General features: G+C 39.5%; 1 protein-coding gene across 1 annotated transcript in view; it reads left to right on the forward strand.

The window, feature by feature from the left end:
• The first annotated feature begins 7907 nt into the window (after positions 1–7907).
• The window catches only part of STPG2 (sperm tail PG-rich repeat containing 2), a 626162-nt gene continuing 612756 nt past the window's right edge, over positions 7908–21313 (forward strand). Inside the window, exons 1-2 of the mRNA XM_027544018.1 lie at positions 7908–8328; positions 19691–19803. Of these exons, the coding sequence (XP_027399819.1) occupies positions 8220–8328; positions 19691–19803 (222 nt within the window). The 5' untranslated portion in view covers positions 7908–8219. The remainder of the gene's footprint in view (positions 8329–19690; positions 19804–21313) is intronic.

The raw sequence follows: 21313 nt of genomic DNA on the forward strand, positions 1-21313 counted from the left end.
CTTGAAAAAATCCCAAGTACAAACTTTATTTATCCCATTTTTATGTAACTTATTTTCTTCATGACTACATTTTGCGGTAAAATCTCTTGCACCACATTTCCATATCTTCCCCATAATTGCCCTCATTAGAACACATGTGGCTCTGCCTCTAATTACTGTTTACCTCATTTGGTACTGGCTTTTTCTCATCATGGTGTTGTCTGAAGCAGGTGGGATGAGCCATATTTTCCAAAGGAGCCCAGGTGGTATATGTTGCAACATTTATTGCAAACTGTACATGATTTACATCTCACCATGTTTCTGCTTTACCTTATTCATGGCACTAAAACAATATCAATATTTCATAGCTCTGCTTGCTTGCTTTCTCTGTTTTGTTTCTTTTAATCAAGGTTTTACCTGTTTAAATTTTATTAAATAATCCTGAAACATCTCCATTTTATAAACAATTAATAAATATAATCATTATTTATTCCTTCTTCACTCTTCTCCTCTCCCACCACATTCTCTCCCCATTTTAGGTAATCTATACTGATGATCTAGCATGCTTTTAACATTTTCTCCATGTTTATGTAATTATATATGTAAGTATACATGCATATGTACATTTAACATTAATAGATGTTTTTTGATAATTCCTTGGTTTTAGAAAAATATATGACACATGTTTCCCGAATCTTGCTCTTTTCAGTAATACCTTATGGAAATCATGCCAAGGATTTGAAATGACTTTTACTGTTGTTTAGTTGCTAAGTCGTGTTCAACTTTTTTTGCAACACCATAGACTGTAGCCCACGAAGCTTCTCTGTCTGTGGAATTTCCCAGGCAAGAATACTGTGGTGGGTTGCCATTTCCTTCTCTAGAGGATTTTCTAACAAAGATAGTGGAGGTGATGGAATTCCAGTTGAGCTATTTCAAATCCTGAAAGATGATACTGTGAAAGTGCTGCACTCAATATGCCAGCAAATTTGGAAAACTCAGCAGTGGCCACAGGACTGGAAAAGGTCAGTTTTCATTCCAATACCAAAGGCAATGCTAAAGAATGCTCAAACTCCTGAACAATTACACTCATCTCACACGCTAGTAAAGTAATGCTCAAAATTCTCCAAGCCAGGCTTCAACAGTATGTGAATCACGAACTTCCAGATGCTCAAGCTGGATTTAGAAAAGGCAGAGGAACCAGAGATCAAATTGCCAACATCTGCTGGATCATCGAAAAAGCAAAAGAATAGCAGAAAAACATCTACTTCTGCTTTACTGATTACACCAAAGCCTTTGACTGTGTAGATCACAACAAACTGTAGAAAATTCTTCAAGAGATGGGAATACCAGACCACCTGATCTGCCTCTGATAAATCTGTATGCAGGTGAAGAAGCAACAGTTAGAACAGGACATGGAACAACAGACTGGTTCCAAATTGGGAAAGGAATACATCAAGGCTGTATATTGTTACTCTGCTTATTTAACTTATATGCAGTGTACATTATGCAAAATGCCAGGCTGGATGAAGCCGAAGATGGAATCAAGATCACCGGGAGAAATGTCAATAACCTCAGATATGCGGATGACACCACCCTTACGGCAGAAAGCGAAGAGGAACTAAAGAGCCTCTTGATGAAAGTGAAAGAGGAGAGTGAAAAAACTGGCTTAAAACTAAACATTCAGAAAATGAAGATCATGGCATCCGGTCCCATCACTTCATGGCAAATAGATGTGGAAACAATGGAAGCAGTGAAAGACTTTATTTTTTGGGGCTTCAAAATCACTGCAGATGGTGACTGCAGCCATGAAATTAAAAGACGCTTATTCCGTGGAAGGAAAGTTATGACCAACATAGATAGCATATTAAAAAGCAGAGACATTACTCTGCCAACAAAGGTTGGTCTAGTCAAGGCTATGGTTTTTCCAGTAGTTGTGTATGGATGTGAGAGTTGCACTATAGAGAAAGCTGAGCACCAAAGAATTGATGCTTTTGAACTATGGTGTTGGAGAGGACTCTTGAGAGTCCCTAGGACTGCAAAGAGATCCAACCAGTCCATCCTAAAGAAAATCAGTCCTAAATATTCATTGGAAGGACTGATGCTGAAGCTGAAACTCCAATAGTTTGGCCACCTTATGCGAAGTACTGTCTCCATGGAAAAGACTCTGATGCTGGGAAAGATTGGAGGCAGGAGGAGAAGGGGACAACAGAGGATGAGATGGTTGGATGCCATCACCAACTCAATGGACATGAGTTTAAGCAAGCTCTGGGAGTTGGTGTTGGACAGGGAAACCTGGCATGCGCCAGTCCATGGGGTTGCAACGAGTCAGACATGACTGAACGTCTGAACTGAACTGAGAGGATCTTCTCCTTTTTTAGAAAAATTAATTTATTTATTTTCAATATTGTAGTGGTTTTGCCATACAATGACATGAATCAGCCATGGGTGTACATGTGTTCCCTATCCAGAACCCCCCTCCCACCTCCTTCCCCATCCCATCCCCCAGGGTCATCCCAGTACACCAGCCCCGAGCACCCTGTTTCATGCATCGAACCTGGACCAGCGATCTTCTTCACATATGATAATACACACATTTCAATGCTACCCTCTCAAATCATCCCACCCTCGCCTTCTCCCACAGACTCCAAAGGACTGTTCTTTACATCTGTGTCTCTTTTGCTCTCTCACATATAGGGTCATCGTTACCATCTTTCTAAATTCCATATATATGCATTAGTATACTGTATTGCTGTTTTTCTTTCCGATTTACTTCACTCGGTATAATAGGCTCCAGTTTCATCCACCTCATTAGAACTGATTCAAACGCATTCTTTTTAACGGCTGAGTAATATTCCATTGTGTATATGTACCACAGCTTTCTTATCCATTCACCTGCCAATGGACATCTAGGTTGCTTCCATGTCCTGGCTATTGTAAATGTGCTGTGATGAACATTGGGGTGCATGTGTCTCTTTCAATTCTGGTTTGAAAGGATTTTCTCAACACTGGGATTGAACCTATGTCTCTTGCATTGGCAGGCAGATTCCTTACCACTGAACCACTAGGGAGTCACCAGCCCTAAATGACTTTACTTCAGTCTTTAGAATGTCTTCATAGTCCTTCTGCCACTAATAATGGCTAGAGCTCCAGCAGATAATTTTTGGACCATGAGGAATCTCAAGAATGGGAACAGCACATCAAGATACAGAGCAACATAATATAGCATCCTAGTTTCCTGGCATCAAGGAGCTACCACATCACGCCTGAAAGATCACTTCTAGATTTTCATTTTAGAAATAAATAAACATGCAGCCACACTGAAATAAGAATTGGTTAAAAAAAATAAAAACAAACTACTATCGGGTGTCAGAGTACAGGACAGTTGGGGGCATCTCCCTCATAATGGCTATGAAAACAGTTTCTAGAGTCAAACTGATTAGCTCCATCATTCATTAACTATGTGATATTGAATAAGAAATTCAATGGCTCTAAGCCTCATCGTATTAACAGAGTAGACATATTAATAGAGTCTACTACATGGGTTATGTGAGAAATGATTTAGACAATTCATGTAAAGTGATTCACATAGTGCTAGCACATAGTAGGTGCTCAATAAATGTCAGTGGAAAAAAACTCAGGTAGGCATTGGATAATGGTATAATTTTTAAAATACATTTCATGAAATGCAAATGAAAACTACAATGAGGTATCACTTCATATCAGTCAGAATGACCATCATTAAAAAGTCTACAAATAACAAATGCTAGGGAGGGTGTGGAGAAAAGGGAACCCTCCTATGCTGTTGGTGGGAATGTAAGCTGGTGAACCCACAATGGAAAACAGTATGGAGGTTCTTCCGAAAACTAAAAATACAATTACAATATGACTCAGCAATTCTACTCCTGGGTGTGTGTATATATATATATATATATATATATATATAAAACTATAATTTAAAAAGATATATGCACCCCTATGTTCAGAGTAGCAATATTCACAATAAAAAAGACATGGAAACAACCTAAATGTCTATTGACAAAGGAATAGATAACATGTGATGTACACACACACACACACACACACACACACGACTATTACTCAGCCATAAAAAAGAACAAAATAATGCCATTTGCAGCAACGTGGATGCAACTGGAGATTATCATACTAAGTGAAGTAAGTCAAAAAGAGAAAGACAAATACCATATGATATCACTTAATGTGTGGACTCTAAAATATGGCACAGATGAACTGATCTATGAAACAGAAACTCAGTCACAGACTGAGAGTCACAGAGAGAGCAGGTTTGTTGTTGCCGAGAGGAAGGAGAGTAGGGGAGGGATGGGCTGGGAGTTTGGGGTTAGCAGATGCAAACTACTACCTATAGGATACATAAACAACAAAGTCCGACTGTATAGCACAGGGAACTATATTCAATATCCTGGGATAAACAATAATGGAAAAAAATATAAAAAAGAATGTATATATGTATGTAACTGAGTCACTTTGCTGTACAGCAAAAATTAACACATTGTAAATCAACTATAGTTAAAAAAACACATTTCATGATTTCAGAATCATTAAATCTGCAGCTTAAACACAAATTAAAATACTGAACATAAAATATACTGTGTAAGCTTCAAAACATTATATTAATGACTTTTTTACCTTTTTAACTTGAATGTGTTATTTTTACCTTTGTGTTTTTTACCTTTTTAACTTGAATGTGTTAAAGCTAGTAACTTTACTAGCTTCCCTTGTGGCTCAGTGGTAAAGAATCTGCCTGCTAATATAGGAGATGCAGGTTTGAACCCTTGGTTGGGAAGATCCTCTGAAGAAGGAAATGGCATCCCACTCTAGTATTCTTGCCTGGGAAATCCCATGGACAGAAGGAGCCTAGTGGGCTACAGTCCATGGAGTCACAAGAGTCGGGCATTACTTAACGAGCAACAATATCACTTTATAATATGACCTCTAATAACATTGACATATACTCATTTGATTGATACATGCTAAATGATTTGTTACTATTGCTTGATTTTTTTTTTAACAAAAAGCAAAACAATAGAAAAAAATGGAAAACCATCATGAGGTGAAGAAATTAATTTCAAAAACAATTCAGTTTTTATATTTATATGGTATTTAATGCTACTTAAAGCAGAGTTCCCACTCCCAAGCTTCATTTTAAAGTTTATTGTTGTGGAAGCCAGTATGGAGAAATGGAAAGAACCCAAATTTTACAGTCAAATAAACCTGAATTCAAAGACAGTTTCCATATCTTACTACAGTAATGTTAATACAGTGTGGTTGATTAGCATTAAAACTATTTTGTAGGAACTGAGGAATGCTGAATCAAATTATTTTGTATTCATATATAATTATAATTCAATGTTGACATTGTAGCAGCACACTCATTCTTTTTTTTTTTTTTTAGCAGCACACTCATTCTAAACTATTTCAGAAATATTTACCACACTGAGAAATAAGTAAAAAGGTTTGGTGTTCTCATTTTAAAAGTATCTTCCAATTCTTAAATACTTTGTACTATTCTGGTTACTGAACCATAAGGTGGAAATAAAAGCTGGGGAAGTTAGAACAGGCACAGTAATCAAGGAAATAGATAAAGGATTTTCACACTAAAAACTTTTCAAAGAAAAGTGTTTTGTTAGGAATACAGAATTCTCAGCGACCAAATGTTACAAAATTTGGAAGACTCTAGATGCTGTACCTCAGTGGTATCATATTTAAAATAGACCTGACCACAAATATTTAAATAGGATCTCACTATAGTTTTTCCTGTGGTCATGTATGGATTGTGAGCGTTGGACTGTGAAGAAGGCTGAGCGCCGAAGAATTGATGCTTTTGAACTGTGGTGTTGGAGAAGACTCTTGAGAGTCCCTTAGACTGCATGGAGATCCAACCAGTCTATTCTGAAGAAGATCAGCCCTAGGATTTCTTTGGAAGGAATGATGCTGAAGCTGAAACTCCAGTACTTTGGCCACCTCATGCGAAGAGCTGACTCATTGGAAAAGACTCTGATGCTGGGAGGGATTGGGGGCAGGACGAGAAGGGGAGGACAGAGATCAGATGGCTGGATGGCATCACTGACTCGATGGACATGAGTCTGAGTGAACTTGGGGAGTTTGTGATGGACAGGGAGGCCTGGTGTGCTGCGATTCATGGGGTCGCAGAGTCGGAGCGACTGAACTGACTGACTGATTGACAAGACTTTGAAATGCTAGTCTTGCCACTGATCAGCTATCCCTCTCTGTGAGGTATTTGAGGAAAGACCACACACTGAGGTGGCAGCAAGATATAAATTCTGTATTCCTAGCTGGTGGGTGTGTGCTAAGTCGCTTCAGTCGTGTCAGACTCTTTGTGACCCTGTGGACTGTAGCCCCCCAGGCTCCTCTGTCCTTGGGATTCTCCAGGCAAGAATACTGGAGTGGGTTGCCATGCCCTTTTCTAGGGAAATCTTCCCAAACAGGGATCAAACCTGCATCTCTTACCTGTCCTGCAGACAGACAGGTTCTTTACCACTAGCGCCACTTGGGAAGCTCATTCCTAGTTGGTACACAGGTCCTAAGGTTACAAAATCCCCTTTGGAGATACGTAAACAAGCTTCGATAGACCCTATAAAGAGCTCCTTTTGTCTAAACTAGGTTGGCGCCAGTGGACAAAAATAAAATCCAGACAGGAAGTAGAAAAGCCTCCTTTGACACTTCCATTTTCAACAGCAAACCCTTACCGCAGGCAAGAGTAATGTAGACTGTGCAGACCAGAAAAATCAGGAGGTGAGAGCCGGCACCAGTGCCACAGCAAAATGGCCTGGACCTGAATTTGCTTTTTGGGGTCACCATAGAGGACAACAGATGATGAGATGGTTTGATGGTATCACCCACTCCTTGGACATGAGTTTGAGCAAGCTTCCGTAGTTGGTGATGGACAGGAAGCCTGGCATGCTGCAGTCCATGGGGGTCACAAAAAGTCGGACACGACTGAGCAACTGACTGACTGATAAGAATCAGTTTCTTAGTAGGAAGGGGCGGTATCTAAAGTGCTGAAAATTAAAAAAAAAATCATTTTATCCATCTCTCGTTATGGATTACACACGTCTCTTTCTCTATAAGATATAGAAGACTTGATGAAGACTTTCTTATATCTTTGGGTCCCCACAATCTAGCATGATACTGAACCGATAGTATATGCCAGTGTTTTTTTAGTGAGTAAATAATTATTCAGGTTATTGAGTAGGAAAAAAGGTACTACAGATACATTCTTGAGACGCTGAAACGCCTTGTACGGAGCTGCGCTTTCTTAACGCCTCTGTTTTACTTTATGAACAGAGTAATGAGTCTGCTGCTGTTGCTTGGTATCTAACAACAGATGCACCTTTCAGTTACCTGCATTTGCATTGCGTCGGTTGGTGAGTTTTTTCTTCTTCCCCGGGTTTTCTGTTTCTGTCATCACCACCTTCTGGGTTTTTCTGAGCCACAGTGTGGACTATATCTGGGATAAAGTGAGAAGTGCTTTCTTTCCCCCTGGGGTGCGAGTATAGTTGTGGTGGGAGTGTGGGCACAGAATCGTTTCTTTTCGTAGTAAGACTTTCATTTCACAGTTTTTGGTAGTCTCTTTCCCAGCCGCACTGACTTAAAGGGAAAATGGATCACAATCAAATGAGCCCTAACTCCTAATCCGTTTTCTAGAGGTTTTCTGACGAGTCAGGATCCAATGTAATTAGAAAAGTAAGAATATCGCGGGGGTTCGAGTATGTTCTTTACTTTAGAAAGCCAAAAGCGCCGGGCGCAGCGAGTCGGGAAGCTTAGGGCTCGGTGCGCATGCTCTCAGGGCTCGGCTCGAGAAAAGCGCCTCAACCTTTCGTCCAGAGACTTCCGGTAGGCGAGAAATGGGCGGAGGCAGGGCCGGAAGCACGGGGGCGGACGCCTAGTACTTAACCTCGTTCCTTGGAGCGGCTTCAGGTCTCGGTTGGTGAACCGACGATTCTGTGGGAAGTCTTATGTCTGGTTACACTGTTTTCAAGTTTTCCATGAGGCTAGAAGTCGCCTGGGAGAAATCTGACACCAATCAGCAGGTGGGGCGATAGCCCCTGCGCTAGCTCCTCCATTTACAGAAATTCTTCCCGGGCCTTCTAAGTTGGTTGACGACTTTTTGCTCCACCCTTTCTTCTAGCTGCTCTGTTCTTAATGCCTTTGCAGCCGCGCACCCCTCCCCTCACGCCATTATGTATGACCGGGCTCCCCGTGTGCTTAGACTGGCTGAAGGTGGCAGCACTGAGGATCGTGTGGGTCCTGGATCTTACCAGGTTCCTTACCTGAAGCAGCAGGCAACAGGTAAGATGGAGAGAAAGGCAAGCATTTGTGACAGGCGCCTCACTTTCAGTCTGCCCCGCTCATGTGTGCCTGAGTTAAACACTATAGTACAACTCCATAGGTATAACAGAACATGAAGTAAGCCGTGAAAATTCTATCCCTGTTTTTACAGATGATAAACTAATTTTTCCCATTTCACTAGACCAGTAAGCCTTTTTGATTTTACAGTGGTTTTCTACATCTTAGTTTAAATGCTGCAGATTCGATCTGGGATTTTGATTTCCCTGTCCCAGTTGACTATCAGTTCAGTTCAGTTGTTCAGTCGTGTCCGCCTCTTTGCGACCCTATGGACTGCAGCATGCCAGGCCTCCTTGTCTATCCACAACTCCCGGAATTTACTCCAACTCATGTCTATTGAGTCGGTGATGACATTCAACCATCTCATCCTCTGTGGTTTCCTTCTCCTCCTGCCTTCAATCTTTTCCAGCATCAGGGTCTTTTCTAATGAGTCAGTTCTTTGCATCAGGTGGCCAAAGTATTGGAGTATCAGCTTCAGCATCAGTCCTTCCAATGAATATTCAGGACTGATTTCCTTTAGGATGGTCTGGTTGGATCTCCTTGCAGTCCAAGGGACTCTTAAGAGTCCTCTCCAACATCATACTTCAAAAGCATCAATTCCTTGATGCTCAGCTTTCTTTATAGTCCAACTCTCACATCCATACATGACTACTGGAAAAACCATAGCCTTGACTAGATGGACCTTTGTTGGCAATGTCTCTGGTTTTTAATATTCTGTCTAGGTTGGTCATAACTTTTCTTCCAAGGAGCAAACATCTTTTAATTTCATGGCTGCAGTCACCATCTGCAGTGATTTTGGAGCCCCCCAAACTAAAGTCTGTCACTGTTTCCACTGCTTCCTCATCTATTTGCCCATGAAGTGATGGGATTGGATGCCATGATCTTCGTTTTCTGAATGTTGAATTTTAAGCCAACTTTTTCACTCTCCTCTTTCACTTTCATCAAGAGGCTTTTGAGTTCCTCTTCACTTTCTGCCATAAGGGTGGTGGTCATCTGCATATCTGAGGTTATTGATATTTCTCCCGGCAATCTTGATTTCAGCTTGTACTTCATCCAGCCCAGCGTTTTTCATGATGTACTCTGCGTATAAGTTAAATAAGTAGGGTGACAGTATACAGCCTTGACGTACTCCTTTTCCTATTTGGAACCAGTCTGTTGTTCCATGTCCAGTTCTAACTGTTGCTTCCTGACCTGCATATAGGTTTCTCAAGAGGCAGGTCAGGTGGTCTGGTATTCCCATCTCTTTAAGGATTTTCCAGAGTTTGTTGTGATCCACACAATCGAAGGCTTTGGCATAGTCAATAAAGCAGAAGTAGATGTTTTTCTGGAACTCTCTTGCTTTTTTGATGATCCAGCGGATATTACCAGTTTGATCTCTGGTTCCTCTGCCTTTTCTAAAACCAGCTTGAACATCTGGAAGTTCACGATTCATGTCCTATTGAAGCCTGGCTTGGAGATTTTTGAACATTACTTCGCTAGCGTGTGAGATGAGTGCAATTTTGCAGTAGTTTGAGCATTCTTTGGCATTGCCTTTCTTTGGGATTGAAATGGAAACTGACCTTTTCCAGTCCTGTGGCCACTCTGAGTTTTCCAAATTTGCTGGCATATTGAGGGCAGCACTTTCACAGCATCATCTTTTAGGATTTGAAATATCTCAACTGGAATTCAATCACCTCCACTAGCTTTGTTTGTAGTGATATTCCTAAGGCCCACTTGACTTTGCATTCCAGATTGTCTGGCTCTAGGTGAGTGATCACACCATTGTGATTATCTGGGTCATGTAGATCTTTTTTGTATAGTTCTTGTGTGTATTCTTGCCACCTCTTCTTAATAGCTTCTGCTTCTGTTAGGTCCATACCATTTCTGTCCTTTATTGTGCCCAGTAGTTCAGACAGTAAAGCGTCTGCCTACACTTCGGGAGACCTGGCTGGGTTCGACCCTGGGTTGGGAAGATCCCGTGGAGAAGGAAATGGCAACCCACTCCAGTATTCATGCCTGGAAAATCCCGTGGACCAAGGAGCCTGGTGGGCTACAGTCCATGTGATTGCAAAGAGTCAGATACAACTGAGTGACTTCACTTTTGCATGAAATGTTCTGTTTATTATATGAGTCTCCAAATCACTGGTGTGCTTCTTACCACCTTCTGTCTCTTCTTTGTAATCCTGCCTGCCTCACACACCTTTCCTAGAAACATTTACTAAGATAATACTTTTATATTTGTTTTGGAATATCTTTTTTTTTCATGTAGATGCCTTCTATCTGACCATCACCATCTACTAGAACTTACTTAATGAGAGCTCTTTATCCCACTTTCCTTAAGAAGAGCTTTACTCGTTGAGAGGTGAAATGGGAATGGATAATTTAAGTAATTATTTGCTCTCATTTGTTTGTAGTTAGTGGATGGGGTAACTTTTAAAAAGTAACATAATTTTCTTTCTGTTTTTTCTAATCTGATTTTTTGTGGGGCTTGATACCATCCAAATTAAACTTTTTTCCTTTTTAGCCTACATTTTCCCTATTCCCACACAATTCCTGTATTTTTGAATAAGTGCTAGGATCCATTATTCCATTGACATGATTGATGAGATTAGGATGGTAGGTTGATTTAGGTTTCTTTGGAGTACTAATTTGTCTTTTGTCATTGTTTTAATCTTGAATTTTACTGCCTTTCAGCTTCTGATATTAATATCAGTGTTTTTGGAGCTTATGATGCATCTTTATTTAATGCAGCTGAGTTAAAAGCATTACCTCCCTACCGATTTATTAGCCACCAATGACCACCCAAAATGCTTACACTTTTCTATCTTTATTTTATTTTGACACAACTTACCACTCTTTTTTTTAGAGATACTTCTTTCCCTGGCGTCTGTAACATCTTTTTGCTGGTTCTTTTCCTAACTGTTGTAACAGTGCCTGGTACATGGTTTGGACACAGTAAACATTTGTTAAATGCTGAATCAAAGTATCATTTTCCCCTCTCAAACCAATACTCTATAATCTTCTTTAAAGATTTTTATTATAAGGTATTTCTAAATACTTTTACATGTTTATATACTGTACTTTCCATCATTTGCTTGTTTTCTCATGTTTACTTTCTCATTCAAATCCACAGCTTCACCTGCTATCTATATTCTGATGACTCCTGTGATACAGGTGTTTCATATCTCTAAGATGAGCTTTCTTTTGATAAGGTCTTTTACTTTTTTTAGGCATCTCTACCTAAAGTGTCTGAACTTACCAGTTTCCCCAGAATTACTGGGCCCTTTGAAAAAAAATTCCCTATCAGTCAATTAGAAACTTTAAGCTTTGAAATTACTGTAGACTCCTTTTTTTCCCCTCTAATCACTCTCATTGATCTTAGGACCTATTGATTCTTTCTTATCTTTATCTCTCAAACTAGTTCCCTTTCGTCATTTAATTGCCCTTGACTTAATTTGGTATTTGTTATTTTTATTCTGAAACAAGGGCTTCCCTGGTGGCTCTGATGGTAAAGAATCTGCCTGCAATGCACGAGACCTGGATTTGTTCCCTGGGTTGGGAAGATCCCCTGGAGAAGAGAATGGCAACCCACTCCAGTATTCTTGTCTGGAGAATTCCATGGACAGAGGAGCCTAGTGGGCTACAGTCCATGGGGTTGGCAAAAAGTTGGACACAACTGAGTGACTAACACTTTTGTCAATAAAATATTTCTCGTTTCCCTCTATTTCAGTCTCTAACAATGTCTGTTTTATGTCTAATGTGATCTACACCTCCACCAACAGCTAACCAACACATTAGCAATTCCAGCCTTGCATTATCTGTAAATTCATGCTCACTCACCTCCATTCCTTTGTACCTGCTGATACCTTTGCTGGGTATGTTCTCTCTTCTTTCCTTACTTGGCTAATTACTACTTACGTCTTGAGCCCCAGGTGAAGTTTTTCTCTGACTCCACTCAGTCCCAGGTCTTTCTTCTTTGACTCCTTAATAGCTCAAAGGACTTTGGTACTGTATTGTAATTACGTGTTTACTTACCCGGCTGCTGCACTAAAATGTGAGATTTTTGAGGTCAATAACCAAGATCTCCACTGTATTAGTCTCAGTTTTTTGCTCAATACCCTAATACCTAAGTGCTTAGTTAAAAAAAAATAGCAAAACAGTAATTTCTTGAAGTAAAGTTTGAAAAATCTGATGAGTTACATGTGTCAGGTTATAAGAGTTTTTAATTCTTCTTTGTGTGAACTCTGATTGGAGATAAGTAACTAGGGTTTGCAAGGTCCTTTTACTGCTTTATAGAATTGTGCCTTGTTGACCTATGAAGGAAGCTAGGAAATTCCATTCATGGGAACTTTGAGCAACTGCATCATATGGAATCCTGTTTTAGCAGTACTCGGCAGACATGCTAATAATAGTAATCAATAGAGGGCATAGGCATTTCTTTAGTCATTTTCTACCAGATTCCCTGGCAAGGTAATTAAAAGTAGCTGTTACCTCTTTCCTAGGTACATTCTGCTTTTCACTTCTTTGAGATCAGTAACACTGGGCTATAGAGAAGTACACACAGTTATTTAAGGGTCAGGTGAATTTTGTAGAGTATGATGTAGGAAATGTTGGGAACTTTATGTAATTTACTTGTTACCTTGAATTACACAAAAAGAGAAAAAACTTAGAGTCTTAAAACTTCAGAACAGTGCAGATATTCTTTATTTCCAGCCTTTCTCTCCTCATTACCATTCTTTGCTTACTGTACCCTGCTTGGTCAGTCCTCTAGTGTATTGTCTTCATATTTCCCTCAGGAAATTCTTTCCACATTAATTTGCAAACTTCATTGCCTCGACTTTTGTCCAGCTAATCAGGGATACTCTTTTCTACCCAGTATTTGCAGCCTGAAAGGAATAGGACTGATTTCATGATTCAGATTTCATGTCTGGAAGAGATAATGGATATTCCAGATCCAGATTAGTGAGAGCTGCTCCTGATTTTCTTGTGAATTATCTGAGAAGCAAGGAAATCTTATCTCATTAAAGCAAATCTTTGCCATAAATGACCAGCCTAGTAAAATATGATAAAAACATAGTCCCTTTAATAATGGACAGCTCCTGGCATTATTGTGCTAAGGAATATTTCATTGTTTTCTGATCTTTATTTACATAATATATGGTACCCCATGTTAAAATGTATTAGTTATCTGTATTGGTTCTCTATTAGTTATCTGAACTGGATAATGCTGGCTGTTAATATATTTTTTGCCAAATTTCTTTTTTTATAGGGAAGCTGTTAGTTTAATCTGCCGTAGAAGCATGAGCTCTCCATGGACTTAAACTCCTGCCTATGTGCTTATGCCAACAATAATGACTTTATCTTATTAGCCATTCAGAATTCAGGAGACCACTTGAGGGAATGCAATTGATCTGTATTTAAGTTTATATTAAAAAATGTGATTGCTTTAAATGTTGATATCCCTGAAGATGAGTATGTTTCAAAGTTCTAGTTATTGCTTTTATGTGAAGAACGCCCTGCTTGCTTTGTGTCTGTAATTGTGGCTATAGAACTTGTACTCCATCCCCCAGCTGCTCACCTTCTTTCTCAGAAAATAGACTGACTTTTATTGCTTTATGCCAGTCTGATTTATTTTCTGCTATTGGTGCCTCAAACTTAATACATCTCAAATTGAACTTATTCTTCTCAAATCTTATCCTCCTACATTCTTCATTTCTTCTTTCTACCTGACAGTTTGATTTATCATTTATTGTTGGAACTTCACATGTCAATATATTCTATGTCTCAAATGAAACTTTTTATTTTTCATTTCACCAACCCTAATATGCCAGAACCCTCTACTCCTATATTTTATACCTTAATTATTGGCAACACTGTTTGTAATCTAAGTATTTGTTTATTTGTCTGGCTTTCCCTCTAGTTGAGGCCAGGGTTTTAGCTTATTCGTTATTGCACTCTCATTGCCTCTCTCTGACACATAATAAAGCATTTAGTGTTGCTGAATGAATGACTAAAGGTGTAGTTTAGAGTATCATCTATTAATTCTACATTTATTGTTTAGTGTGCAGGACAGTATGATAGGGAGACAAACCATCCTGGTTTGTCTGGGAATGTCCTGATTTCAGCACTTCCAGTCCTGTGTCCTGGGCCAACTGAGGCAGTGTGTCACCATAACTGTAAACCATAGGTAAAGAGGCATATAATTATAAATAAAGCAGAAAATCTTCCTTTCTTATGGAGCTTATTAGTAAAAACGTTTTAATTTTCTTGTGATTTTACTTGAGCTCAATATGTTATGTAAACTTTTAACCTATTGATGAAAGATTTTATGTGATTAATTTTGGGAAACTTCAGTGAAGATTTTAGGAGCACTGTCTCTTTTGAGCACATGGGCTATTGGAGGTTCCCCCAGTTTTATATGAATTTCAGTATTTTGCAATTCATTTTATATTTCTTTAGATAGATTCATTTAGAATCTCTGCCATGTTTTGAGACAGCTGCCTCAGAACTACCCCTGAGCTTAGCTTTCTTCATTTTCATATCTGTCTCATATTATCCCAGTGTCTGTATACACCTAAATTAAAAAAATATATACCTTTAATTGTGAGATGAAATACTTATACAGAAAATCACATAAAATGTAAACATACAACTTAAAAAGTGAATACTCAAAGAAATATGGCATTGCAAAATTTTCTTTTTCATTCATAACCCTTACCTTCTCCCCTACTGGTAAGCACTATTCTAATTTTTTTGGCAGTTACTTCTCGCCTTTCTTAATGGATCGTTGAATCCTATTGATGAAATGATCTCTTTAACATAATGAAATGTCTCTTATTCCTGGTATTTGTTGTTCTGAAATCTGCCTTGTTGATTTTAATTTAGTCACACCAGGTTTTTTCGATGCATGGATGTATCTCATCCTTTCATCTCTGTGTCTTATGTTTTAAGAGGGTTTCCTATAGACACCCTGAAGTTAGATGTTGCTTTTTTATCAAGTCTGACAATCTCTTTTAATTGGGATGTTTAGACATTTTCCATTTAATTTTGTTATCAATATTGTTGTGTTTAAATTTACTCTCTTAGAATTTGCTAGCTATTTTTCTCATCTGCTCTTTGTTACCCTTTGCTTCTTTCCCTGCCATAGTTGAATGATTTGAGTTTTAAAAAAGGTACTTTTGTTTTTATCTCTACTACTGGTTTACTAGCTGTAGCTTTCTTTTATTTTTTAGTGGTTCCACTAGTGTTTACAGTATACATCTCTAACTTAACATTGTCTAACTTCAAATAATATTGTACCACTTCATGTACAGTATATGAGCCATACATCTTCTGTTTTCCTTACCTCATTCTCTGTGCTATTGTGGCTAAATATTTTCTATTTACATATACTATGCTGCTGCTAAGTCACTTCAGTTGTGTCCAACTCTGTGCGACCCCATAGACAGCAACCCACCAGGCTCCCCCGTCCCTGGGATTCTCCAGGCAAGAACACAGGAGTGGGTTGCCATTTCCTTCTCCAATGCATGAAAGTGAAAAGTGAAAGTGAAGTCGCTCAGTCGTATCTGACTCTTAGCAACCCCATGGACTGCAGCCCACCAGGCTCCTCCATCCATGGGATTCTCCAGGCAAGAGTACTGGAGTGGGGTGCCATTGCCTTCTCCGTTACATATACTATAATGCCACAATAAATCAAAATTATTTTTGCTTAAAACAATTATTTTTTAAAGTGATTCAGTTCAGTTCAGTCACTCAGTTGTGTCCGACTCTTTTCGACCCCATGAATCGTAGCACGCCAGGCCTCCGTGTCTATCACCAACTCCCGGAGTTCACTCAAACTCACGTCCATTGAGTCAGTGATGCCATCCAGCCATCTCATCCTCTGTCATCCCCTTCTCCTCCTGCCCCTAATTCCTCCCAGCATCAGAGTCTTTTCCAATGAGTCAACTCTTCGCATGAGGTGGCCAAAGTACTGGAGTTTCAGCTTTAGCATCATTCCTTCCAAAGAACACCCAGGGCTGATCTCCTTTAGAATGGACTGGTTGGATCTCCTTGCAGTCCAAGGGACTCTCAAGAGTCTTCTTTAACACCACAGTTCAAAAGCATCAATTCTTTGGCGCTCAGCTTTCTTCACAGTTCAACTCTCACATCCATACATGACCACAGGGAAAACCATAGCCTTGACTAGACGGACCTTTGTTGGCAAAGTAATGTCTCTGCTTTTGAATATGCTATCTAGGTTGGTCATAACTTTCCTTCCAAGGAGTAAGCGTCTTTTAATTTCATGGCTGCAGTCACTATCTGCAGTGATTTTGGAGCCCCCCAAAATAAAGTCTGACACTGTTTCCACTGTTTCCCCATCTATTTCCCATGAAGTGATGGGACCGGATGCCATGATCTTTGTTTTCTGAATGTTGAGCTTTAAGCCAACTTTTTCAGTCTCCTCTTTCACTTTCATCAAGAGGCTCTTTAGTTCCTCTTCACTTTCTGCCATAAGGGTGGTGGTCATCTGCATATCTGAGGTTATTGATATTTCTCCCAGCAATCTTGATTCCAGCTTGTGCTTCTTCCAGCCCAGCGTTTCTCATGATGTACTCTGCATAGAAGTTAAATAAGCAGGGTGACAATATACAGCCTTGACGTACTCCTTTTCCTATTTGGAACCAGTCTGTTGTTCCATGTCCAGTTCTAACTGTTGCTTCCTGACCTGCATATAGGTTTCTCAAGAGGCAGGTCAGGTGGTCTGGTATTCCCATCTCTTTCAGAATTTTCCACAGTTTATTGTGATCCACACAGTCAAAGGCTTTGGCATAGTCAATAAAGCAGAAGTAGATGTTTTTCTGGAACTCTCTTGCTTTTTCCATGATCCAGTGGATGTTGGCAATTTGATCTCTGGTTCCTCTGCCTTTTCTAAAACCAGCTTGAACATCTGGAAGTTCACGGTTCACGTATTGCTGAAGCCTGGCTTGGAGAATTTTGAGCATTACTTTACTAGCGTGTGAGATGAGTGCAATTATGCGGTAGTTTGGGCATTCTTTGGCATTGCCTTTCTTTGGGATTGGAATGAAAACTGACCTTTTCCAGTCCTGTGGCCACTCTGAGTTTTCCAAATTTCTGGCATATTGAGTGCAGCACTTTCACAGCATCATTTTTCAGGATTTGGAATAGCTCAACTGGAATTCCATCACTGAACTGAAAAAAAAGTCTTGTTAACCTGCAGAAAAGTAGTTATAAATCTCATAATAAAATAAAAAGTGGTTACTAATCTCAAGTATACTTTTCCTATCAGAAGTTTTCTTTGGGTCTTTTTTATATCCTTATGTTCATCTTTCTCTCTTGTTGAACATATGAAGAATATTTATAATAGACACCATAGTGCTTCTTGTGCTAATTCCGTTTTTGCATTTCAAGATCTATTTCTTTTCATTGACTTTTCTCCAGTTTATAGGACATATTTCTATGCCTCTTGGAAGAACACTCTCTGGTTGTTTGCACTGTTCCCTTGATATAATCTGTAGCTTGGTTTGTGTGTGCCTGTATGTGTGTTCCATTTGAAATCTGTATTTTGTTCTTTGGTTGCTTACCCCATTTTGGAACCTTTCAACTTCTGTACTGGATTTCTCTGCTCTATCAGACAACCCTTGTCTTTTTAAAATGGATCTTGACTTCCTTTTAAAGATTTCTGTTCTTGTGGTCCTTGTGTGGTTTTGTTTGCTTTTGTTTTTAACAGCAGATTCAAACCATCAGTCACTAAATTAACACCCAGAGTTTTAACGTCATTCATGAAGTTTTTTTCGAATCACCTCAGTGTTGTTGAGAACTTCCCCTCCTTTGACCCTCTGGGCGCTTTAGCACTTCAGATATTCTTACTTGTTTAAAATTATTTTAGCACTTAATGCTTCAGTAGGTTGTTTCTTTTTAAGAGTAAGGTATGTATTTTTCTCACCTCTTTTGTGCTTCAGACCTTACACAAATAAATCTTGATTTCAGTTGCATTTTAATGCGTGAAGGCCTCAAAAAAACATTATTTCTGGTTTAAAAAATATATTTTATTAGTCCAGATTAGCAAGCTTTTAAACTGTACAAATTATTGCCATAAATCCTCATAGTGTACATTTTCCTTAGGTGTACAAGATTTTCACAAGTTTTGAGTCCTCACTTTTATCCTTTTATTACCTGTTGAATATAGTTGCTCTGTTTTCTCTCATTTTTTCTTGAATATCAGTGTTACTTAAACTGTGCTCATTTTCTTGATATATTTCTTAAAAAGTTTTTATCAGCCTTTCAGCAGACTAAGTCTGTCTAATAAGTTCATTTACTGAGTATGTCAGTGATGTCAGTAATCTTATGCTTGTATCTTGTATCCAGGAAATACTGAGTGCCAAACATGTACCCAAGCAAGGAAGTGAAGCTGAAAATTTTAGTCAGTCGTGTCCGACTCTCTGAAACATTGTATTAATTACTTGCTGTAAGCTCACTTTAAGGAGCCTGGTGGGCCGCAGTCCATGGGGTCGCTGGGAGTCGGACATGACTGAGCGACTTCACTTTCACTTTTCATTTTGCATTGGAGAAGGAGATGGCAGCACACTCCAGTGTTCTTGCCTGGAGAATCCCAGGGACTGTGGAGCCTGGTGGGCTACTGTCTATGGGGTCGCACAGAGTCGGACACGACTGAAGCGACTTAGCAGCAGCAGGCTCTCTCTATAAATTCATATATGCTATTTGGTATAATTAATGAAAGTGAAAGTGTTAGTTGCTCAGTCGTGTCCAACTCTTTATGACCCCATGGACTATAGCCTGCCAGGCTCCTCTGTCCATGGCATTTTCCAGGCAAGAATACTGGAGTAGTTTGCCATTTCTTTCTCCAGGGTATCTTCTCGACTCAGGGATCGAACTCAGGTCTCTTGCATTGTAGGGAGACTCTTAACTGTCTGAACCACCAGGGAAGCTGTATAATTAATAGGTTTCTCCCACATATAAAACTGTGATCTTCTGAGGATGAAAATATTTTATCAGTTAAATAGAACTTCCATTTTCATCCCAACCAAATATGCTTAGAAGAAAAAAAGCTTTTGTTTTCTTTAGGTATTTTTTCTTTCATTTAGTAAGTTCAATTCTATAGGTTCTTAATTTAATATATATTAATATTAATTCCACTCTTACATAGAACTTTTAAAATGCAACAACTTCTGTGGCTAGACATTAGTTCTGATAATATATAGTCTTAGCAGTTGATGTACCAAATGATTTTACATATTTTGAGTGCTTTTTCTCTGAAATCATTAGAATCCTGTCTTATCTGCCAATGATATGATTTTACTTATAGACGGCTATGCACCATTCCTGTCTTTGACTGCCAGGAAAAGTACTTTTACTGTCGTCTCTAACACTGAGAAAGATGTTCCAGGTCCAGGACACTATAATGTTTCAGAAAAGCAGGTAAATTTACAGCAGTCATTATAATTGTCTGAGTTAATAAAAATCATGCTTTCTTCCTCTAATAGACTAATGTGTCACTTGCCATATTATATTTTCCCTTCATATCATTTTCTTTCGCCTTTCAATCTGTATTTTGCAATAGAATAAGAGAAAAAGAAGTGTGTTCAATGGTAATTGTCTGGTGGGTGTTTGTCATTAGTCTATATAACCTATAGGACAAAAGCATTGTCCTTGAGATTTCTGAGTGGGAGAATAGGGCTACTGAATTTATTAAGGCCCATGAAAGTTGTACAGATGGTCAAGATAATGTAGAATAAGAATGACAGCAGGGTGCAGGAATTGGTTTGTGGGCTGTACTCTAAAGCTGTAGCTATGGCCACTGTCCCCTATGTCTGTACTGTCTCAAGAGTCTGGACCAGAAAATCTTCAATGGTTCATTTATGTTCAGAAATAATGTTTTAATTCCAGTATTTTCATAATCATTAACATCCAGTTTTACCCTTTTCACATACATTTTGCAGTCATAGTAAGTCCTACCTGACCCAAGCAGACCTATATCTCCCCTGTTAGAGGCCCAGATCCAATCGCTGATGTCTTAATTTTTGATTAGACTTTTTAATAGCAATGTTTTCTACCAGTTATGGGGTTTTGGTTGCAAGCAATCAAATGAATTTTTAAGACAGATACTAGGTTTCTAATAAATTTGTAGGTAAGATACTTGGTTGGCTCATGGACTTGAAGGAAGAATTGTTCAAACAGGTCTTGCTGCTGCTGCTAAGTCACTTCAGTCGTGTCTGACTCTGTGTAACCCCATAGACGGCAGTCCACCAGGCTCCCCCGTCCCTGGTATTCTCCAGGCAAAAACACTGGAGTGGGTTGCCAGTTCCTTCTCCAATGCATGAAAGTGAAAAGTGAAAGTGAAGTTGCTCAGTCATGTCCAACCCTCAGCGACCCCATGGACTGCAGCTTACCAGGCTCCTCCGTCCATGGGATTTTCCAGGCAAGAGTACTGGAGTGGGGTGCCATTGCCAAGAAGGATAAAATGAAAGTGAAAGCTGTTCAGTCGTGTCTGACTCTTTGCGACCCCATAGACAATAGCCTGCCAGGCTCCTCTGTCCATGGAATTCTCCAGGCCAGAATACTGGAGTGGGTAGCCGTTGCGTTCTCCAGGGGATCTTCCCCAACCAGGGATCAAACCCAGGCCTTCCGCATTGTAGGCAGATTTTTTACCAGCTGAGCCACCAAAGAAGCAGTAAAGAAGGATAAGACTAAGACAATTCCAGGCATTTCAGTAGTAAGAACTTCTGCATTATTCAGTGGCAAACTTCCATTCAGTTCAGTTCAGTTCAGTTGCTCAGTCGTGTCTGACTCTTTGCGACCCCATGAATCGCAGCATGCCAGGCCTCCCTGTCCATCACCAACTCCGGGAGTTCACTCAGACTCACGTCCGTCAAGTCAGTGATGCCATCTAGCCATCTCATCTTCTGTCGTCCCCTTCTCCTCCTGGCCC

The sequence above is a fragment of the Bos indicus x Bos taurus genome, chromosome 6 (assembly GCF_003369695.1).
Source record: "Bos indicus x Bos taurus breed Angus x Brahman F1 hybrid chromosome 6, Bos_hybrid_MaternalHap_v2.0, whole genome shotgun sequence".
Classification (NCBI taxonomy): Eukaryota; Metazoa; Chordata; class Mammalia; order Artiodactyla; family Bovidae; genus Bos; species Bos indicus x Bos taurus.